At 36.0% G+C, this 23,007-nt stretch overlaps 1 protein-coding gene across 2 annotated transcripts in view; it reads left to right on the top strand.

Moving 5' to 3' along the window:
* The window catches only part of LOC125667162 (hemicentin-2-like), a 145,235-nt gene that overhangs the window by 87,494 nt on the left and 34,734 nt on the right, over positions 1-23,007 (top strand). The window contains exons 5-7 of one of the 2 annotated variants that reach the window (XM_056157241.1): positions 398-658; positions 21,188-21,457; positions 21,915-22,184. In XM_056157241.1, the coding sequence (XP_056013216.1) occupies positions 398-658; positions 21,188-21,457; positions 21,915-22,184 (801 nt within the window). The remainder of the gene's footprint in view (positions 1-397; positions 659-21,187; positions 21,458-21,914; positions 22,185-23,007) is intronic. The other variant, XM_056157243.1, reaches the window with a different exon arrangement.

The raw sequence follows: 23,007 nt of genomic DNA, 5'->3' as shown, positions 1-23,007 counted from the left end.
GGATCAATATGATTCATAAGACATGGTTGATTTGGTTATGATTCCACCATATTGCCGACTACTACCGGCCGGACATAGTGATATTAACGGCAGTCACATGGCTCAATTAAACCAATGAAAAAGCAGCAATGTTGTCCGAGGGACTATAATTTTCGATAGTTGCGTTTGAAAGTATATAAACAGGATTACTAGACCTCTAAATAAATATTATATAAAAGTGTTAGCATTCAGTTGTAAAACTATTCCATTTACATGTACTATGACAGATTTAAAGAATAGAGAAATGGGAAGACAGTTTATTACATTTACATTCTAACCTCATCAACAAACTTATTAACAAACAGTAAGGTAAATTTATAATGAACAAGTATATAATGAGTTAGCATTTTTATATCAGTTGATGTAAGCAGCGTGTCCCTGGATCCAAGTGATGACCCACTGACAATGACAGCAGGAGAACAGCGGACTGTTAGATGTGTTGTCAATGACGATGCCTCTCCAGTACCAGTCTACCAATGGTTAATAGGTACAACAGTTGTAGGAGACAGGTCTTCCCTCACCATAACGGGAAGGAAATCAGACAATGGAATGTTACTGCGATGTCAAGCAACCAACAACAATAAACCAAGGAATGCCTCCATCACCCTCAACATTCAATGTAAGTAGCATGCAAACAGTACATGATCTGTTTACACCAACTGAATCTGAATGCAAATTGCAAACATATTTTAACACAAATTGAAATCAAGGGAAAACCTAATAATTCTTATTTTTGTAAACGTTGCATCCTCACAGAAAACAATATTTACCAGATCACTTAATATTTTGTTCACTTCTTTAGATTGATAAGAGCTACATATAATTAGGGGTTCATTCCACGCATTTGTAATTAAAGATAAAATAATAAAGTGTTGATAATAGACTTTATGACAAAGGGAATTATTTCTGCTTCTCCATCGTCAACTTCCCATATTTATGTAGCAATGTTCTATCATCACCTGCATATTCTGTGCATATATCTCAACTGATTCGATACGCAAGAGCTTGTTCTGTGTATGATCAGTTTTTAAATCGAGGCAGGCTACTGACAAACAAGTTGATGGTGCAGGGGTTTCAACAGTATCGTTGAAAGTCAACATTTTGCAAATTCTATGGTCGTTATAACAATCTAGTTTGCCAATACAACGTATCATTGGGTCAACTGTCTGACGTGTTTCATACCGATTGTTAGGCCGTTCTTGGCACACTGATTTTGACTGCGGATAACTGATCAAAATATAGGGGTTACGGTTGGTGTAAGGGGTCGACAGGGGATGTTTACTGCCCGATCGCAGCCCGTTAAACCACTGTATACACCTAACACTGTAGAGTCAAATTAAAAACACCTGTAATCAGGTAGATCAATTTATTCTAGTAGTGTTGTTGCGCACACATGTATGTGGTGAATAACTGTAGCAATAAAACGAAACAGGAATTACAAAATTATCCAAAAGCATAGGCAAATTACATGCACAAATTACTAGAATAAATATGACTAGAATGACCTGCCGTAGATAGCCATGTGTACAAAATAGACTACAGATCAAGTCTAAAGACTGGTGATTTTTCACACAAACAGCATAAAACTACCCTTGTTTAGATAATTCTGAGTTCAGAATGAGTCCTTATATGTATTATTAAACTAAATTAAATTCTATCAATAGTCAGTTCAAACAGTTCATAATTCAACATAAATTCACTAGCCATAACATTTGGCGCGAAACGAGTAAATGCAAACAATCGTCTCAACTCGACAAGACAAAAAAGTTAAACAACTAAAAACCATTACATTTCAAAAAGTCAAATCCTAACAATGACATTGTTGTAATGTATTTGCATAAATTAACCAACATATTCACATGGAATAATAGCAAATAAACTTACATCGTAGTACCGATAACCTGCCAAAAGTCACGCCTGTCTCACCGGATATAACTGAACAAAAACAGTGGGCATACTAAAGCCTGCAAAAAACACAGAGAGCACTAAAATCCGGAAAATAACAACTAGCGTTATATGACATTTACTTTTCCTAGGTACGTGATCCCATCTCTGGTGTGTCCAGGGGTCCGTGTTTGCCCAACTCTCTATTTTGTATTGCTTATAAGGGTTATGAAATTTATCACTATTCATTTTCTTCCTCTTTCACCTACATGTAGATTAAAATAGCGTTTGTTTCCCCGTTACGATAAACTTTTTATACCAAAGGGAATGTGCATTGTTTGAAGGAAATAAATACAAAATACAAGTTGTAGCAGATTTCATTGATGTCATTCATTGATTTCATTGACGTCACCGGTGTAGGTGAAATACGCCTTATTTTGAAAGCTGACATTAATTCATGAATACATACACATTTTTCATCTTTTCCGTCACATTTCTCTCACGTAGTCTAATTTGCTCTACCCGTATATACCCGAATGTGATTGTCACACCTGAATGATTTTTAGGTGGGATCGACCAGTGCACATCTCCGAAAGTAATATATAGGGAATGAGAAATAAATAAAAATACGTTTTGAAATATCATGTTTTGCTCATAATTGCAATATATATATTATATATTGGTGAGACCTTCTGAAAGTTTACATAATTTAGACAAAAATAGGGAAAAAGCTTTTCTTGTATACTTGCAAGAGCATGCAAGTATTTGCAATTCAGTATTATGAAATAAATGCGGAGAAAGCATTTGCCAATTACATACTGATATAATGGAATAAGCAAAGATCATGATCATTCACATGAATTCTTGCAAAATACAGATGCATATGCATATGTGATGCACATGACATACCCCCCCCCCAAAAAAAAAAACCCACACCATCCGCATCAAATGCGGACATCTATTCACCAGATACCGGAGATGTTCACTTGCCGAGAATATTAAATTCTCTTTATTCTGATAAAATCCACAAAACAACATAAAACACTCCATTTGTATCTCGACAGAACTTTGCAATACGTTACCATTCCATTACACACTTCACCCATGCCAACCAGGATGTCTTCAATCAGGGGAAATCGCAAGAGTCGAATATTTCTCCTGTATTGAGTGCTTGACTGGTTGGGGTTTTTGCAGTTTATAGAAATCAGGAATCTGATCATGCACGTTCATATACACTAAACATTTTGTTGGATAAATTGCGTGCACAATTCAACATTTATCGATGATCACATACAAAAGTAGATATATAAATAAGGGAATAATGATCGGAAGTATACATCTGGGCGAAAATACGGGTATTACATTCGCAATCCAACAGAAACAGTTGATTTCACAAATACATATAAGAAAGGAAATGTATAAACAAAAATATAGTAGCACTTTCAAGATTCGTTGTCTCTCTGGTAATCACATATTTTTTTACGGTCACGTTGCATGTAAATATAAGAAATAAGGTATCATTCTAAAATATTTATCGGGATATAAATACGCGTTGGTCACGTGATCAAATTCCATAAAGCCCGAATAGAAAATTGGATCATGTACCAACCCATATTTATATCCTGATAAATATTTTAAACTGATACCTTATTACTTATATTTACATTTTTGATCGGTAACATTGCTGAATTGTGTTAACAATACGTTTCTATACATTTCACATTGTTGACCTACACAACGCTTCGTTCAAAATGACGAAAACACAAAACAAAGTTCTATCAAATGAAGAAGTGTTTTAATTGTTAAGACGCTAAAAAGCAAGTATATCAACATATACATATATATTAACTCGGGAGTATATAATGGAAAACTCTTCCATATGTCTAATTTTAGGGGGGGGGGGTGGCTATGATTTAAACGGGGGTGCGCAAGATTACACTTACAGTTGTGATGCGCTTTCACTTTTGAAAAGTTAAGACGCAGTTGTTGAAGACCGACTTTGAAATATATTCTGTGGATATTACGGAGTTAACTGAAGACTGAGGTGGAGGAACATGAAGAACAGGGCGGCAGTCGGCAGGTGTAGGCAAATCATTTATAGACAGGACAGAGGACGCAGCTAAGATGAATCATTGGAAAGGACGGAACATCGCAGAGAATGTGAAGTGCACGAAGGTAAGGGACGGTTTGGATTTGGATTTGTAATTGTTGACAAACATGAGCTCACTGAACGCTTCTTTTGACTTGATAAATTTCTGTAATAGGTTTTTAACGCCGCCTCACTTCGATGTCCCGACATAAACTTGGAAACCGACACCAATCACCTTATGGCTGCTGTGGCACGGAGGCTGTGCGGTATGTAGGTCTTAATGCAATTTGACGACTTATCGGTCATACATCCTGTGAATGACCTTTTTGCTAAAGCCTAATGTCATCGTCTAGCAGTAGGTACAATTCCGCATCACCGATGACCAGGGTGAAGTTGTAGCAGACGAAATTTTAGAGATACATTAGTAAGACATTGTTCACAGAAATGCTTTTATCAATTATTGATGATAGTCCACAGCTTGGTATACAAATAAAACCATAAATACATTTTGTGATGTTGATTTCATCTATTGATAGACTTCTGTAGTAAGTGAGAGCGATTGCTAGATGTGTATTGCCTTAGTAAAAGTAGTACCTGTTACCTACTTTTAAAAAATGTTCATACGCACAGACGTGACATCTGTTGACCCCGTAGTGGATAAATACGTCCTGCTCGTAATAGTGTTATGTAGAAGAATACAGTTGAAAAAGTGAATATATTAATGTAACACACAAGTTCTTTTCACCTTTTATTCACAGTTGTAGTGTAATGTGATCAATCAATGATGAATCAATGAATGAATCAATGACAGTGCTCCTATAAATATAAATAAATAAAAACACATTATAATTTGTTCTAGTGACTTAACCAATGTACAAGATTTGCTTGACCTCAATCATATATACAAACATATTTCCTTTGCAAGGATTCATATGTAGTACATGTATTATAAACATGCATAATTAGCAACATGAACAAATAGCAATTGCAAATACGCAAAGTTCACAAACCTAAACAAGACACGCAATATCCGGCCCAAAAAATGGCCACCACGACAGGTCAAGGTCAACGTAATACACTGATCACCTACATTTAGACCTATTAATAAAATAAACACTGTAAATATACTGAAACACACATATAACTCAAACACCGTTGTGTCACCGAAGTACATGTATGTAAAACTCAATTATATTCTCCCATTAAGTATAAATAGAAAACATTAAGCTACAAACTAGTTCTCAATTCTATATGTCTGATTAAAGCAAATGCTAAATATTGAATTCTGCTTCCTAACAGCATTGTTTAGCAAAGAATCTCTTACAATACCTTGCACACGATATAGTGAATCTATGCACTCAAAATATTCACTGACAAATTATTGTGTACTTGAAAATGACAAATATATCACCAAAAACTTACACAACATCAGACACGTCTTTGTTGTTCTGTATCTCGTGCAAAAATACCGCCAATAGCAGGTTCTATTATTACACACACTGACCAATCACTGACCGTCTTCATAAGTGTGAAAAATATTACACGAAATTATTTTAACTCAACAAGAGATACCTTTACCCAAAATTAATAGAATATAATACTCTTCAAAGTCAATTATAATTAATTTTACAATAATAATCAGACACACAGAATACCAAAAATATCTACGTAGTTGCAGAGTCTCAATGGCGCAGAGGTTAATGCCTATCGTCCATCACACGCGACCTTCTCTCGGCACCCGGTTCGAATCCCATCTGATACAACTTATTTCTTTTTTTTTTTTTATAAAAAATGTTCTCCCCTTACAAATCTCCCAACTTTTTATCATTGCTTACCACAGCAATGGGAAAATTTACTTCAACTCTAAAAATATGTAAACATTGACATCAAAATAATTTTTAAAAATATATACAATATTTCTTTCTGCACAAGACACTCTAAACTATGTCTCTATTCTGACTTTGTTTAGTCCAAGAATCACTAAGGGTTGCGCTTAATGTAACACCAAGATTCACAATAGCATCACTAAGTTCCTTAAAGTTTGAATTCTGGACCGAAATCTGATTACAAGAGTTTGACGACACGACACTTTGCGGTAATTTAAACGGATTGGAATGTTTTCCAGCCGTTGTTCGTTTACTCCGGCGCGGTTGTTCTGGTTCAACGAACTATTCGTCTGATTTGCGATGACTCGACGACTCCTCAGCCTGGATCACTTCTTGTATTTGTTCTGGAATGTAATCACTATCTGAATCCTCCGTCTCGGAATCATCACTACTAGCGGTCACTTTTTCACCGGTGTCTAAAATTTCCTTCCTAGTGACGTTTTTTATTGGACCAGATCCATCCGCGAGTTGAATAGAATACACATTATCACCAAGATATTTCACAACTTTATACGGAGTGGAACACCACGTGTCTTGTATCTTGTTGCGTCCAAGAACTCTGTTCTTCGTTAGAACTCGGGTTCCTATCGGAATAAATGAATCTGTAGACTTTTTGTTCCTCTGTTTGTTCCTTTGTTCAGCCGATTTCCTCAAGTTAGCGGATGAACACTCGTAGACTTCACACATCCTCTTTTTGTGGCTCTCTAACCAATCATCAAAGGATACAGGTACGTTTGCATCACTACTTGACGAATTCCTGGTTCCAAGGAGGAAGTCCACCGGTAAGACAGGTTCTCGACCAAAGAACAAGAAATGTGGAGAGTATCCCGTAGATGAGTGCACTGTGGAGTTGTATATATAAACCAACTCTGGAAGATACTCCGGCCATCTCTGTTTTCTTTCAGGTGGTAACGTTTTTAAGCGATCATGCATGGTGCGATTGAATCGCTCACATTGTCCGTTGCCTTCAGGGTGATAAGGCGTTGTGCGTGATTTTTCTATATGATAAAAATTACACAGTTCTCGGACAACAGAACTTTCAAAGTTTCGTCCCTGGTCGCTATGTATACGTGCTGGAACGCCAAACTTGACAAACCAGTCTTTAACAAGGATTTTTGCCACATTTGTTGCTTTTTGATAAATATGTCCGTCATAATTAACACGTTTTCACGTCCATCTGACGACCTTTCCAACACTGTGAAATCAATAGCGAGAATTTCTAAGGGTTTGTATGCCATAAGATTGCTGACTGGGGGGTTAATGGCAGGAAGGGGAGCCTTCCCTATCAAACATCTCTCACAGGACTTGCACCATTTTTGAACATCTTGTAGCATGCTTGGCCAGAAACATCTTTTCTTTAGCAATGAATATGTCTTTTCAATGCCTTGGTGTCCCGCATGATTGTGAACACTCTGTAGAACTTTTTGTTTTAGAACTTCCGGAAGCAAAAGCTGATTCTGTTCTCCTGTTTCATCCTGAATTTTCCTGAATATCACAGAGTTCTCAAAAAATAGTCTGTCTCTTTGATTAAGTAGTTTCCTGACACTTTTGTGCTCCTGTTTCAATTCATAAACTGACGGTTTATCGTCTCGATCCATCCAATAACGCACTCTACTTAAGACCGGATCATGTTCCTGAAGTGCCGCAATGTCTGTTGGGATAAATTCAGGTAATGTAGCTGTCGCACACACGGAACGCAACTGAACGTTAGCTGCTTCTTCACCAATATAGTTCATGCTTCCCTTTAACACCTCCAATGATGTACTCTGCGTAATCATGTTTAGTGTATCCACAACACTTTCTATCTCCGATGAAATAGGTCGTCGACTCAGAGCATCCGCATTTCGATTGACCCTTCCAGAACGGTATTTCACCGAGAAGTTGAACTGAGCCAATTCTCCGATCCAGCGCATTGTAGTTGCGTCGACACGCTGCTTGGCTTTGTGGATATAACTTAACGGATTATTTTCAGTATACACAATAAATTTCGATCCAAGAAGGTAGTCCCGAAATTTTTCGCTAACTGACCACTTGAGTGCTAATAATTCCAGTTTCATAGAACTATATTTCTCCATGTTTTTCTCTGTTTTTCTGAGTGATCTTGATGCGTAGGCAATCACTACTTTACCATTTGGTGTATCTTGCGACAAAACGGCTCCAAGACCTTCAAGACTAGCGTCCGTCTCCAAGATGAATTCTCGAGTGAAATCAGGAAATCCCAACACTGGTGCAGACGTAAGTCTCTCTTTCAATGTTTCGAATGCCCGAGTACACTCTTCAGTCCATAGTGCTTGAAATTGTTCGGATTTCAGTTTGGTGTTTTTCGGTTTAGACAATAAAGAATGGAGAGGAGATGCGATACTGGCAAATCCCTGTACAAACTTACTATAATAACTAGCTAGTCCAAAGAATGAACGTAGTTGTTTTTCGGTGACTGGAATGGGCCATGATCGGATTACTGCTGTTTTATCTGGGTCGGTTGCAACACCGTTCTCGGACACAATATGTCCTAAGAACCTAACCTCCTTCTGGAAGAAATGACACTTTGACATTTTCACTTTAAGTCCATGTAACTTAAGTTTGGTAAACACTTTGTCCAGTCTAAGAATGTGTTCTTCTATAGTCCGTGAAAATACCAAAATGTCATCTAAATACAGTACAAGAATATCAAAGTTTTCATCACCGAGACACGCTTCCATCAGTCTTTGGAACGTTGCCGGACTGTTACACAAACCGAACGGCATTCTCACATACTCAAACAGTCCTCCAGTTCCTACTCGGAATGCGGTCTTTGGAATATCCTCAGTTTTGACGGCCACGTGATGATATCCTTGTATTAGATCTATGCTGCTGAAGTATTTGGCTCCATTCAACACATCTAATGCTTCTTCTATCCTCGGTAAAGGGTATGCATCCTTTATCGTTTTCGTATTGAGAGCTCTATAATCTACACAGAGTCTGATACTATTGTCCTTTTTTCTAACTATCACCACAGGCGATGCGTAAGGACTGATGCTCTTTCGGATTATTCCTTGATTTAGTAAGTTTTCTATGTGTTGTTTCACTTCCACTATCTAATTTGGTGGTATCCTACGATGACGAATTTTTACTGGTTGATCGTCTGTCAAGGTAATAGGATGAGTGACAGTTTGTGTATATCCTAAGTCTTCGTCAGTTTTGGCGAAATCATCATGATGTTTGACAAACAGTTCACGTAGTTTATCCTTTTGTTCTGTTGTGAATGTTTCATGTCCCACATCCAAGTCAGATAAAATGTTTTCAACATCAAATGAATCTGTATAAGGCGACGTTGAAACTCTACGGATGTTGATTTCAGATTTCTCAATGTCAACAACATATTCATCCTCTGTGGATTTCAAAATATCAACAAGGTGTAACGTACCGATGCGACTTTTTGGTTGAATCCAAACGTCTTCATGCCCAATGTTTATTATCCTAACAGGAATTCTTCCATTGTCAACAACACCAAGAGTGTCTATCACCATGACATTTCTCGGCAGAGATCCATTTTCTGCAGTGACAGCCTGTACAACTGCAGTGTAGGGTTCGTTCCGCTTGTTTTGTCTTGTAGATCCCATGACAACTTTCATCGAATTAGCGGGAATTCTAACACACTCTGTACCAGTAACTTTAACAAGTCCAATATTTACAGAGTTTTCCTTGTCGGCTAAAGTTAAGACAGACATGACACTATTCCATACTGATTTATCCATTAACGAACAAGAATGTTCTGAAGTTCTGATGTTCTTTAACACATTACATCCTAATATCACTTGAATAGCATTTGGGTCTTTTGTCACAGTTTCAACTAACATGCCCACGTTACTGAACACACTGTCTTGTATTTTTAGAGTCACTTCTATATATCCTAAATACGGAATTTGCTCCTGATTCGCGGCAGTAAGTCGTAAAAACTTGGTAGTGTCCATTATACTAGTTTTCTGTAGAAACTGATTATAAAATAGTTCTGAGACTGTTGACACCTCTGCTCCTGTATCCAATAAACAGTCAACACTATGTCCATTTATTTCCACTGATGTCACCGGACAGTCCCTGCCTGCATTTTGAATTTTATTTTTAATGTTGTCTGTTGAGCCTTTGTCCTGACCCTCCACTAGACGGCTCGCTACTGTGGGGGATTTCCGTTTGGGTCACTCTTCGGTTTGCTCTTTTTATTGGGACGACTGGGACAGTCACGAGCAAAGTGTCCTTTACCAGTACACGTATAACAAACAATGTCCTTGTTGTTCCCTTTGCCTCGTCCTCGTCCATTCGGGCTAGAATATGTTTTTTTTTTCGTTCACCTTCTCTAGTGTGTTTTGTAATGCGTTAATTTGTTCCTGTTGTTTTTCAAGCATAAGTTGTTGTTTTTGCAAAAGTTCCTTCCATGCGTCTGTGCGTTCTGTTGACACTGATGCTGAAGCACACACTTTCCGCTCTTTCGGGGGGTTGTCATCTACCCATTTCAACATACGCAAACGAAATTCTTGAAATGGAATAGGTCCTTTTTCAACTACGATCTTTCTAAGTTCTTGACCGACTGTTCTGTCTTTGATTCCATCTATGAAACGTTCGGTTATATTAATGTCCAAAATTTGCATTTTCTTGTCGACTCGTCTGTTGATTCGTTCCATCATCTGCAGTAATACACGCGAGTAATTTTCAAGCGTTTCACTGTCTTTTTGATCCCGTTGGTAGAATTTCTGTAGTAATTGTGAAACAGTATCTTTAGTGACGAAAATTTGTTCTAAAATGTTTAAGATTTCCTCGCCGGTTTTCCGTTGCTCTATAGGAAGTAAGCGGACTTCTGTTTTAGCACTACCAGCCAAATGGTCCATCACAAAATCTGTATGACCGTCTTTGGATGTTGTTGCTCTTACGTGTTCCCTCATTTCGGTTATCCAGTCGTTGACATCCGGATCTGTATCTTTCTCAGGACGTCCACTGAATTTTTGAAATTTCCTCTCACTTTTCACATACACAACTGGTGCAGGTTTCTCTCTAGACTCCTTCTCCTCGTAAGATTTTATTTTTTTCTGAAGTTGGTGCAACTCCTTCTTCATATCCATATTTGCCTGATGTTCCTGTGTCTCCCTGGCTTCTAAGGCCTTAACTTTGTCAACGAGGCCTTGGATGAGCTGCTCCATGACTCGTCGAGTATTGCACACTGTCACACGAACACTAAATCGAAGTGAATCCTGTCCACGACGCCATTTGTAACACACAAGTTCTTTTCACCTTTTATTCACAGTTGTAGTGTAATGTGATCAATCAATGATGAATCAATGACAGTGCTCCTATAAATATAAATAAATAAAAACACATTATAATTTGTTCTAGTGACTTAACCAATGTACAAGATTTGCTTGACCTCAATCATATATACAAACATATTTCCTTTGCAAGGATTCATATGTAGTACATGTATTATAAACATGCATAATTAGCAACATGAACAAATAGCAATTGCAAATACGCAAAGTTCACAAACCTAAACAAGGCACGCAATATCCGGCCCAAAAAAATGGCCACCACGACAGGTCAAGGTCAACGTAATACACTGATCACCTACATTTAGACCTATTAATAAAATAAACACTGTAAATATACTGAAACACACATATAACTCAAACACCGTTGTGTCACCGAAGTACATGTATGTAAAACTCAATTATATTATCCCATTAAGTATACATAGAAAACATTAAGCTACAAACTAGTTCTCAATTCTATATGTCTGATTAAAGCAAATGCTAAATATTGAATTCTGCTTCCTAACAGCATTGTTTAGCAAAGAATCTCTTACAATACCTTGCACACGATATAGTGAATCTATGCACTCAAAATATTCACTGACACATTATTGTGTACTTGAAAATGACAAATATATCACCAAAAACTTACACAACATCAGACACGTCTTTGTTGTTCTGTATCTCGTGCAAAAATACCGCCAATAGCAGGTTCTATTATTACACACACTGACCAATCACTGACCGTCTTCATAAGTGTGAAAAATATTACACGAAATTATTTTAACTCAACAAGAGATACTTTTACCCAAAATTAATAGAATATAATACTCTTCAAAGTCAATTATAATTAATTTTACAATAATAATCAGACACACAGAATACCAAAAATATCTACGTAGTTGCAGAGTCTCAATGGCGCAGAGGTTAATGCCTATCGTCCATCACACGCGACCTTCTCTCGGCACCCGGTTCGAATCCCATCTGATACAACTTATTTCTTTTTTTTCTTTTTTTTATAAAAAATGTTCTCCCCTTACATTAATTTATTGACCAGAAGAGAGAGAGAGAGAGAGAGAGAGAGAGAGAGAGAGAGAGAGAGAGAGAATGGGGGGGTGTAAAACGTGTAAAGTGAGGACAAATTTGAACATATGGACATAAGTTTTGAGGACATAATTGCACTATAAGGACAAAACACTGTCCTTATAAATGTGACCTACAGCATGTGAAAGATGTAGATACAAGATATTAGCTTAGTGAGGACAAATGGTGTGAGGACGTCCTTACTAATATTCTCTCTCAAAAACCTTTTTTCATAATTCGAAAGAGAGTATTAGATAAAATTGTATAGACATCCCTATAGCTATACCTAACATAGTACTTTTTTGCCTTAAGAATAATATATATGTGTATTCTCTTCTATACCTTGTGAGGACGTCCCCTCACTTAGTAGATTTGTTCGGAGAGAGAGAGAGAGAGAGAGAGAGAGAGAGAGAGAGAGAGAGAGACCTATTTCGATGTACAATATTTTTTCACAGAATGAAAGAAAATTCATTACTGATGTAAATGTAAGCTTAAAAGCATTGGAGATTACCAGTTATTTTAAAAATTGTGATTGACAGTATATTGGAAACTTACAGGAGTTGCATCGGTGCTTATAATTGAATTCATCATTAGAAATTAAAAAGAAATATTAGTTTGAACTTTGCATGTAGAAAATACGGAAAATGCAGGAGAGACCAGAAACCCAACCCCCTGTATATGTGTCTGATATAACATTTACACAAGTTCAATTCGCGTTGACAGAAAGTTGCATATATATATATATATATTTCATTAAATCCAAAAGGAGCTCACTCGAATTCACGTGTGAATGGCATACATTTTATGCTATTTGCTTATTCCATTCTATCAATATATAATAGATGAATTATTTCTCTGCGTTTTTTGTTTAGTTTTAACACATTTATTACAAGTGTACGTTTGTGCATATAATTTTTTTTTTTTATAAATCTATTTATTCAAATCTTTTTATTTACTTCTGTACACTATTTTATTGTACTTTTTAGCACTGCATGGTGCTCCAAAACGTAATTTTATTTCCTTTTGATGTTATATACAGTAGTGACAGAATCATACGTGTTACCTGTCAAAGCTACCCGCACAGCTAAATCTAAAAATCTGATGTGAAGTGAAGCGTAGCAAAACTCATATTCTTATATTCCATGCAGACCCTGATACTATTCTCTTTAGAGAAGTCGAGGGGCATAGCCTTCATCGACTTCTCTTCGCAAGCATTCATATTTTGATTCTGGAAAACGTATAAATGCCGGAGTCGATGACGGTTTATGCTTCGACCGACGTTTCGACTCAGATGTGCCTGGATTTACAAAATAGACAAGATGTTTTCAAACATTTAACAGCAATGCACAAAACCGTCACAAGGAAATCAACACTTACTTGCTTTTAATCCATTTTCAACATGCCCCTGTCCCATGTTTAAATCACAACTCTGATTATGTCAGCCTGCTTTTCTCTTATAACTGGATCCTTATTGTGACAGCTCCCAAGACCAGTTAACGTAAACCCGGGACAGGGAACATGTTGAAAATGGATTAAAAGCAAATAAGTGTTGATTTCCTTGTGACAGTTTTGAGCATTACTGTTAAATGTTTGAAAACAACTTGTCTATTGCGTAAATCCAGGCACATCCGAGTCGAAACGTCGGTCGAAGCATAAACCGTCACCGACTCCGGCATTTACACGTTTTCTAGAATCAAAATATGAATGCTTGTGAAGAGAAGTCGATGAAGGCCATGCCTCTCGACTTCTCTAAAGAGAATAACCTTATACATATAACAATAGAACATTCATCTAATATGGCGGATAAGCAGAAAAATATGGCGAACACAGAGAATTCTACTATATCTATTAATTCATATCATAGCTTTAAGGTGTATCCGAAGAGACCCATGATTCTCACATCCAAATGCCGAGATTTGGTGAAGGAGCAATCGCTACCAAAATGTACGTCTTAAAAATTTGACGCGGCCATGACAACAGTGGGGATCTAACTTATGACCTTTCACTTGCGAATTGAATGTTCTATCACTGAGATATCGCAACCGGTAATTTCAATGAGCGAATTATTATGGGCCGGCCCATTCCATTATATAAGTTTGGAGAAGTCGAATGCGTTTCTGCGGGACTGGTGTCTGTTACCGCGGAAGTGTTCTAATAAAGATTGACGTCATTTATATATCAATTTATTTCTTTAGACAAGGGTTAATATATTATATTTTATATGACCACAAAAAAGGAATTCATAGTACGATATGTAAAACTGTCGACTATGATTTTTAAATGTCATTACCTTTGCACTAGATACCTTATTCGCATAGCGAGTATTCTATAATTAGAAGACAGAAAATCAATAGATTTGTGCTATAGACGCCACGCCATTAAGCTGAACGTGCAAAGATTGCACGAGTGATAACTTGTCAAACTGGAGCATTTCATTGAGCATCGTAGAATTTTACCAAGAATTTCATCAGATTGTTAGATTGGAGAAGGGGGGGGAGTACAGCTGTAATTAATATGTATTTCTGTCCAAGTTGTAATCCAATATAATCCCGAGAATTTTAGAAGCAATCTGTAATAAACATCGGATACCAGGAAAGAGGGAGAAGCATTCGATGTCGATAATTTCATTATCGTCTGACATCTCTTACCTCGCAAAATTAAACAATAAATCAAAACTTTAAATTCAAAATTTTTGGAGTAAGAGGACAGGGTTTGATACTTTTGATACTTTATTCTAATTCTTCGGTTAATTTGATTACAATCCTATATATATATCCACTACCATTCACTACTACTATTCAAAAGAAATATCATGAGTTAACCCATAGATAGACCCATTTTAGAAATGACCAACTCTAGCGGAAAAAGAACGATGTCGAAAACGTGTGGGGCTAATCCCTACCCCACCCCTTAATGCTACATCTATATAACCCAGTGCAGGTCGAGCTGTTTAATGTATCAAAAGTAAGCTTGAATTTAAAAAATCAAAATATTGAATCGCACGGGAAAAGCAAAAACCAACCCAGATTTCAACGGAAAGGTTACGTTAGATACGAATTCAATTTACATGTAATTGACATTGTCAGACGCGGATCTAGAAAATTTTCAGGGGGTGGAGTGGTGAACCATAGGACTAAGTTGTTAATATCATTTTCTGTATTTTGTACATTTTCATCGTCTGTTTTGGGTTTTATAAGTTAGATACCAAAATAAAAACACTCTTCAAAAAAACTTTAAAAATGACAAACGAATTTACAACGTTTATTGTAAAGGGTGTGATCAAAATTCCAATGTCTGACAAAAAATGCTAAATTCACATAGTTTTCATTAACTCCCCACCACTTTCAAACAAAATTTGATGAATGTTGAAAATAATGATAATCAGTATGTGAAAATCGATGCCGGATGACGTAAACTTAAAAGGAATTTTTAACCTCTCCTCTCCCCTAACTATTTGAATTTAGATCCTACAATCAATGCAATGCAGTAGTGCTGTTCTCGGAAAAATAAAAACAAAGTGGTGTGTGTATTTCAACCCCCGTACCCCCTCCATATCCGCTAATGTAATGTGCATGCGTTGGTTCCACATGTAAAATGTGCATACATAGTTGTGTTTTGGTCATCCAAAATTTGAAAATCAATAATGAAGAATTGATGATATGTTAAAGATGTCTTGATCCTGATCTCAATAAGCAAATGACTAATATATTTACAGAATTTATTACATCATGAACCAACATTGCCTGCGAAAAAAATCACTCATTGTACACATAGATAAACTCAATGACAAAAATTGTTTTGCAGTCACATTAGTTTCCATCAATTACAGTTAAGGTGGGTCCTTAGTCCAGGATTTTCGGGGTTTAGGTAGCATTTTTTTGTTTGGAATCAATAAATTAACTGCTGGTGGACTGTTAGTCCCCGAGGGTCTCTACAGCCCAGTAGCTCAGTACTTCGTTACTAGCTTGAAAATACGGATGTATATTTAATTGCTGTATTAAAATTTAGAAATTCATTTCAAAATTAAGGATGATATCTCCCTCATGCATGGCTCTAATCCTTAGACGCATTTGGCTCCATTTTTCGTGGCACTCTAGTTTTCCGCCTTAGCTCTTCAAAATGAATCATTATTTCGAATTTCGAAAATTTCGGCTTGAGCATCACTGAAGAGACATTATTTGTCGAAATGCGCATCTGGTGCATCAACATTGGTACCGTATAAAACTTTTACATTCTGAATAATGAAAAAAGACAAAACAGTTAAGGATTTCCATATTAATTTTCATCACAGACACTACTGAAGTCATGTACCCTTATGTAGATTTTTATGAAATTCATTGAAAAGAGTTTTCTGTTGTTATTTTAATATAAAAACAACAAAATATTTTTTGAATTGCATCTATTTATCAGGAAACATGTCAATAACTAAAACAAATGTCATTTTCAATATGTTCATCAACTTTTAGAATAATATGTGCAAAATTATTTAATTAGCGTTATTCTCTAAAATGTTAAAACACAAACAATGTGGACACATTTTCCTTATAGCATGGTTTACATATCATTTTTTTCTGTTGATTTTAGTAGATGTACATCTGTTATAGTTATTTATGAAAAAAGAATTCATACCTTTCTTTAATAATTTCAAATCTATAGCTTCCAGAGTATGTATACCCCCACAAAAAAAAAAAAAAACGAAGCCTGGCACCATATAGTTGAGCTATTCAAATTCACTGATGGGTTAAAATTTTATGTAATTTCATGAAAAGACACGGATAATGATTCCTTATCACCTTGGTAGAATGTTTGTGAAAAATAAAGGAAATCTATCGCATAACGGACTTGAAAAATAATTTAATGAAAACAGTTATTGTCCTTGGATTCAATATTTTGAAACATATCATTGATTATTCAAATATATTATTCAAATATAACTAAGACCTTTGAAATATTGTATGGCTAACAAGATTTTTTTACAATCACTATTGACAAATCAACCGCCACACTCTGGAATAACCTTCCAAGTTACATCCGCAAGAAAAATTTAAAAACTTACTTCTTCAGACTTGCTTATCACGATTTTATGTAAGCCATTTCCAGCGACAGCATTAATATTCTTTATTATGAAACCTTTTTGTATGTATTTTCTGTAGTTTAATCACGATTTTTTTTTTCACACTGTTTTAGATATGTTCAATTTTTAATTGTAGTTTATTGTTGTTTTAATGTAAAGTGCTTAGAGTATTTTTTTTAATTATATAATGCGCTATATAAATACTGTAAATAATAATAAAAAATAATAATTGAAAAAGACTCCAACAACACTTATGTGCCAGTCATTAAATCATTGACTTTGCAAAACCTTATGACATCACAGGAGTGTGGAACTACACGTATAACCAGATAGAATAAATCCTTATATTGACGCTATGAATTGAGATCCGTACATGTAACGTGTTGTGCGCCCCCTGTATTCGAGGGGGGATAACTCGCGCCGCATTGTGAAAAATGTATCCCATTTAAATGTCTTTTTATTCAAATCAAAGAATTTTTACCGCGTGGCATTACGGAAACTGTCAAGATCAGAAATTTTTAGGTGCAACGTCACGGAAAAGAAATCATACTTGGTCGAGGCGAAGTAAAATGATTAATCATACAAACGTATTTTTGTACCGATCGACCGGATACACGTAAACTTTTAATAGCCTGCTGTTGACTTTGTATTGCGAATTGAGCTAAAATCTTAAGTTAGACTAGTTGTATTATTGAGCTTCCAATAAATTGTTACTTCATACAGTGGCGTAGCTACATTATATCATTGTAAGCACGTGCTCAACTCCCGGAAGGCCTTTGAGTTCGTACCAGAACTTTTCCTGAAGCGTCCCAAACTTGCACCTATACACTGCACGAAATAAATCAAAAGCACGGTTTAATAAACTGAACTTGACTTCTACAAGGCAATGATCATCTTTACATCAGATGGAAACCGTAAAATACAACTTTTATTTCCTTATTACACAGTTATCAGATATAAAATTCAATTAAAACAAATACTGCATCTAGTCATAAAAACCACATAGTCACACTTTCACTGTAGTATCAGTAGTGGTTGCGTGGTATGTACATGTAGTGACTAAGTCTTTAGGGGTATTTTGGGTGTATTGTTTGCTTCTTTTGGTGTCCGTTGGTATGTGTAGTTTATCAATTTCTATGAAAATCTTTGTTCCTATACATTCAATTATATGTTGACAATAGGAAATAAAAAAATTAAAAAACCAAAGCTGACTGTGATCCTATATCTTACAGAGCTTGTTCTGTACAATTACAATATAATTGTTGAGGTATTACATCCATTTTATTCCATAGCTACACGCTGTCATATAATTAACGATTCTTTTCACTTAGTTCGTTCATCTCCGGATTTGATCAAAATTTCTTTAAATTTTACTAGTCTTTGCGTTGTAATTTTCTCGTGCTTTTTGAACAAAGTCAACGTTTGAATAAGTGTTTTAATCTAAGGTACACTGAATTGAGAAATCAGGAGAATTGTGTTTTATCTGAGATTGTGTATTATATCAAATATAACAGTATATCATGTTAATTTACGATGTACGCCTCATGTTTGGTAACCGTCAATAAAACATTTGAATTTGAATTTAAACAAAATAATTCTTTGAAATACCTATTCGGAAAATGTTTAGTTCTTACACTTCCCATTTTTTTCGGGCCAAAAATCTGGTGCTTGTACCAATGCAGGGTGAAGATAACGAACAGTGATCAATCCCACAATTCCTATAAGCAATACAAAATAGATAGTAGGGCAAACACGGACCCCTGGACACACCAGAGGTGGGATCAGGTGCCTAGGAGGAGTAAACAGAAACATGCTTATTGAATTGCAACTTTATTCTCCAGGGTCAATAATTCAAGTTCCCAAGGCTCTATGGATTAAATAAATCTTCGATACTCTTCTTTTTATCACTGTGCTAGAATCAATAATCGAACGCAGAACCTTACCTCCTTGGTACGAAGCGATCACTATGAACTCATCACCTTACTTCCTTTACCATTATGACCACGATTCTGTACATCACTGTTCGTTATCTTCACCTTGCATATGTAAAAATATCCAACTCTCTATTTTGTATTGCTTATAGGATTTATGAGATTGATCACTTTGTTATCTTCACATTTAATCAAACTTATTAAATATATATGTGGCCAATCTTTCGTGGTGAAAGCATACAAGAACCGTGTCAGAAACGTATCGTTTCACATGCAAATTACTGATATAGAAAACACGATGAAAATTTTATTAAAATGTTGTGCTTAGGCCGAAATTGCAATAAAAATGTCAAAAACGCCCTTCATCTTACTCTGTATCGAGGCCAAACATTTGTAATGCAGACAAAGTGCCTCATTATATATCCGATATATCTTGAATTTCTTAAATCTAAGTCCATGAATAGCTCAGTATTACATACGTCTTTCATCAATAGTACAAGTACTCTGAAGTTGAAATAGAAAATATGCTAGACTTCCTAATTGACAATATCTTCGTGGTCTTTGGTGAACAGGTTTTCCAACAGTCTGTTGGAATCCCCATGGGCGAGAATTGTGCTCCTTTGTTAGTTGACCTGTTTTTATATTCATATCAAGCAGAGTTTATTCAGAAACTTCTACGTGTGAAGTAAAAATATATTGCTGTGACCTTCAATTCGACATTTAGGTATATCGACGACGTTTTATGTATTAACAATAACTTTCATTCAAATGTCGATTCGATATATCCCTGCGAGCTCGAAATAAAAGACACCACAGATTCGTTTAACTTCTGCTTCATACTAATATATCTGATTGAAAGTAGATATTAACGGCAAACTAGCAACTCAACTTTATGACAAACGGGATGATTTCAGCTCCTCCATCGTCAACTTCCCATATTTATGTAGTAATATTCCATTATCACCCGCATATGGACTTTGTATCTCTCAATACGCCGGTTTCGAGATACGTTCGAGTTATTTCCCTTTGGAGAATTATCGTACATAGTAAGACGCAAAACAACTTGTTTACACGCGGGAGTGAGACGAATATGTATCACTGCATAAGTGAATGTACTCAGTATGTTTCTCAAATGCTGTTTCATCAACCGAATTCAACTGATACACAAACTAAGTAAGTTATAAGCATTCAGGGAGTTATTAAATGCATGGAATTCTTATTATACCACGTAATTTCGTTGGTCATAGGTATCATCTCCAGGATACTACTTTCAAATATGACATTGTTTTTATGTTTCTGCTTTAGTAAAACATTTCTATAGATAGTATTTTGTATTTTCAACGCTTACATATTTAAACAGAAGCCGCTTTTAATACATTTTATCGTCTTCCTCACTGACTATAGGTTCACTCTATCCCACGTAGGCCCTCAAAGTTCTAATAAATGTACCTCCTACATAGCAGAGCTCTAATCTCGAGACTGGCGTGTTGATTCGATACACAAGAGCTTGTTCTGTGTATGGTCAGTTTTTAAATCGAGGCAAGCTTCTGACAAACAATTTGTTGGTACAGGGCTTTCAACAGTCTCGTTCAAAGTCAACATTTCGTAACTTCTATGGTCGTTATAATGATTTAGTTTGCCAATACAACCTATCATTAGGTCAAATGCTATCTGACCTGTTTCATACCATTCCTGGCACACTGATTTTGACTACGGATAACTCCGTTTACTTGATCAAGATATAGGGCTCAGAGCGGATATGACCTGTCGACCGGAGAGGCTTATTTCTCCTAGGCACCTGATCCCACCTCTAGTGTGTCCAGGGATCCGTGTTTGCCCAACTATCTATTTTGTATTGCTTTTGGAATTTATGAGATTGATCACTGTTCGTTATCTTCATCTTTCATGCATGTAATTTCAAAACACAGATAAACCTGAAGTGACCACCAGCACGTCAAGTCCATACCGGGTTGTAGAGGGTCAGTCAGCTACCATGACATGTAGTGTGAATGCTGCCAACCCTAACACAGACATCACATGGAGCTGGATCAAGACAGACAGTCCTAGGAGTGTCCTCCATACAGGGTCTACATACACCATCTCCAACATACAGAGGGGAGCATCCGGGACATACAGCTGTACAGCTACGAATTCTATAGGGATATCTACACTAGTAACAGTACAAATAGATGTACAATGTAAGTTCTGATATTTGTGTACAGTTAACAACACTATAGGGACATCTACACCAATTATAGTACAAGTAGATGTACAAAGGAAGTACTGTTATATGTGTACAGTTAACCACGCTATAGGGATATGTACATCAGTTACAGTACAAGTAGATGTGCAATGTAAGTATTGATATCTGTGTACAGTTAACAACACTATAGGGACATCTACACCAGTTACAATACAAGTAGATGTACAATGTTAAGTATTGATATATACATTAGTACAGCAAACACTGTTTTGAATGATAGCATTTAATAAGAATGAAAATATCTATTTTGAAAGAATTAGCATATACTATTTGTTAGATATAGAGGAAAAGTATTAAAATACATGAATATAGAAATTAACGGAATTCTGTTTAACTGGTAACCTAATGAAGACAATTAAGCAAAGTTGTTCATTTTATGATTATGTTTACAGATAAGCCTGAAGTGACCACGAACACGTCAAGTCCATACCGGGTTGTAGAGGGTCAGTCAGCTACCATGACATGTAGTGTGAGTGCTGCCAACCCCAACACAGGGATCACATGGAGCTGGATCAAGACAGACAGTCCTAGTAATGTCCTCCATACAAGGTCTACCTACACCATCTCCAACATGGAGAGGGAAGCATCCGGGACATACAGCTGTACAGCTAGGAACTCTATAGGGATATCTACACCAGTTAAAGTACAAGTAGACGTACAGTGTAAGTACTGATATATGTGTACAGTTAACAACACTACAGGGATATCTACACCAGTTACAGTACAATATGATGTACAATGTAACTCTTAATATCTGTGTACAGTTAGCAATATTGTAGAGATATCTACACCAGTTACAGTACAAGTAGATGTACAATGTAAGTACTGATATCTGTGTAAATTAACAACACTATAGGGATATCTACAACAGCTACAGTTAAAATCGATATAGAATGTAAGTAGTGATTTAATTTTTTGTATTGATAATCATTTGAAGAGGTTAGCATTTAATTCCCGATATGTCAGATATAAGTACTGATATCGGTTCTCGAGTAATAATTACAGATGTATATCTACACTAGAGACAATACAATCATTCATAAATTATAGTTTTTAAACTTAATTTACTGCTGGAAACAATAGTAGTGTTTGTTTACTTGATATAAAGAATATGTTCCTTACTATTGTTTGCAGGTTGATTTACATCTCACTCGGCATTTTTTACACTCGTGTAAAGACATGAAGTTTCACAAATTCTATTTGTACTCTGGGTCATAGCAGTGAAGATTGTATATCGTGTCAATGCCTTATCGAAACACATTTTCGAGTTTATACCCAAGAAGACCCATGTCTTTCACTTTTAATCCCGTAATACCTTTATCGGTATATCTGCACAAATTAAACAACAAGTAATAATGTGTATTCAAGCCCTCGAGTTTGAATTGATTTGAATTTCTGTTTTGATTATCCACATCATGCACGTAGCATCCTTTCTCAAAAGGAATTAGTCGTTCGGAGAAGCTGCCGTTTGTTAAGATTTCAAAA

Source organism: Ostrea edulis, chromosome 2 (assembly GCF_947568905.1).
Source record: "Ostrea edulis chromosome 2, xbOstEdul1.1, whole genome shotgun sequence".
NCBI lineage: Eukaryota > Metazoa > Mollusca > Bivalvia > Ostreida > Ostreidae > Ostrea > Ostrea edulis.
This window is presented reverse-complemented; position numbering and strand designations above follow the sequence as displayed.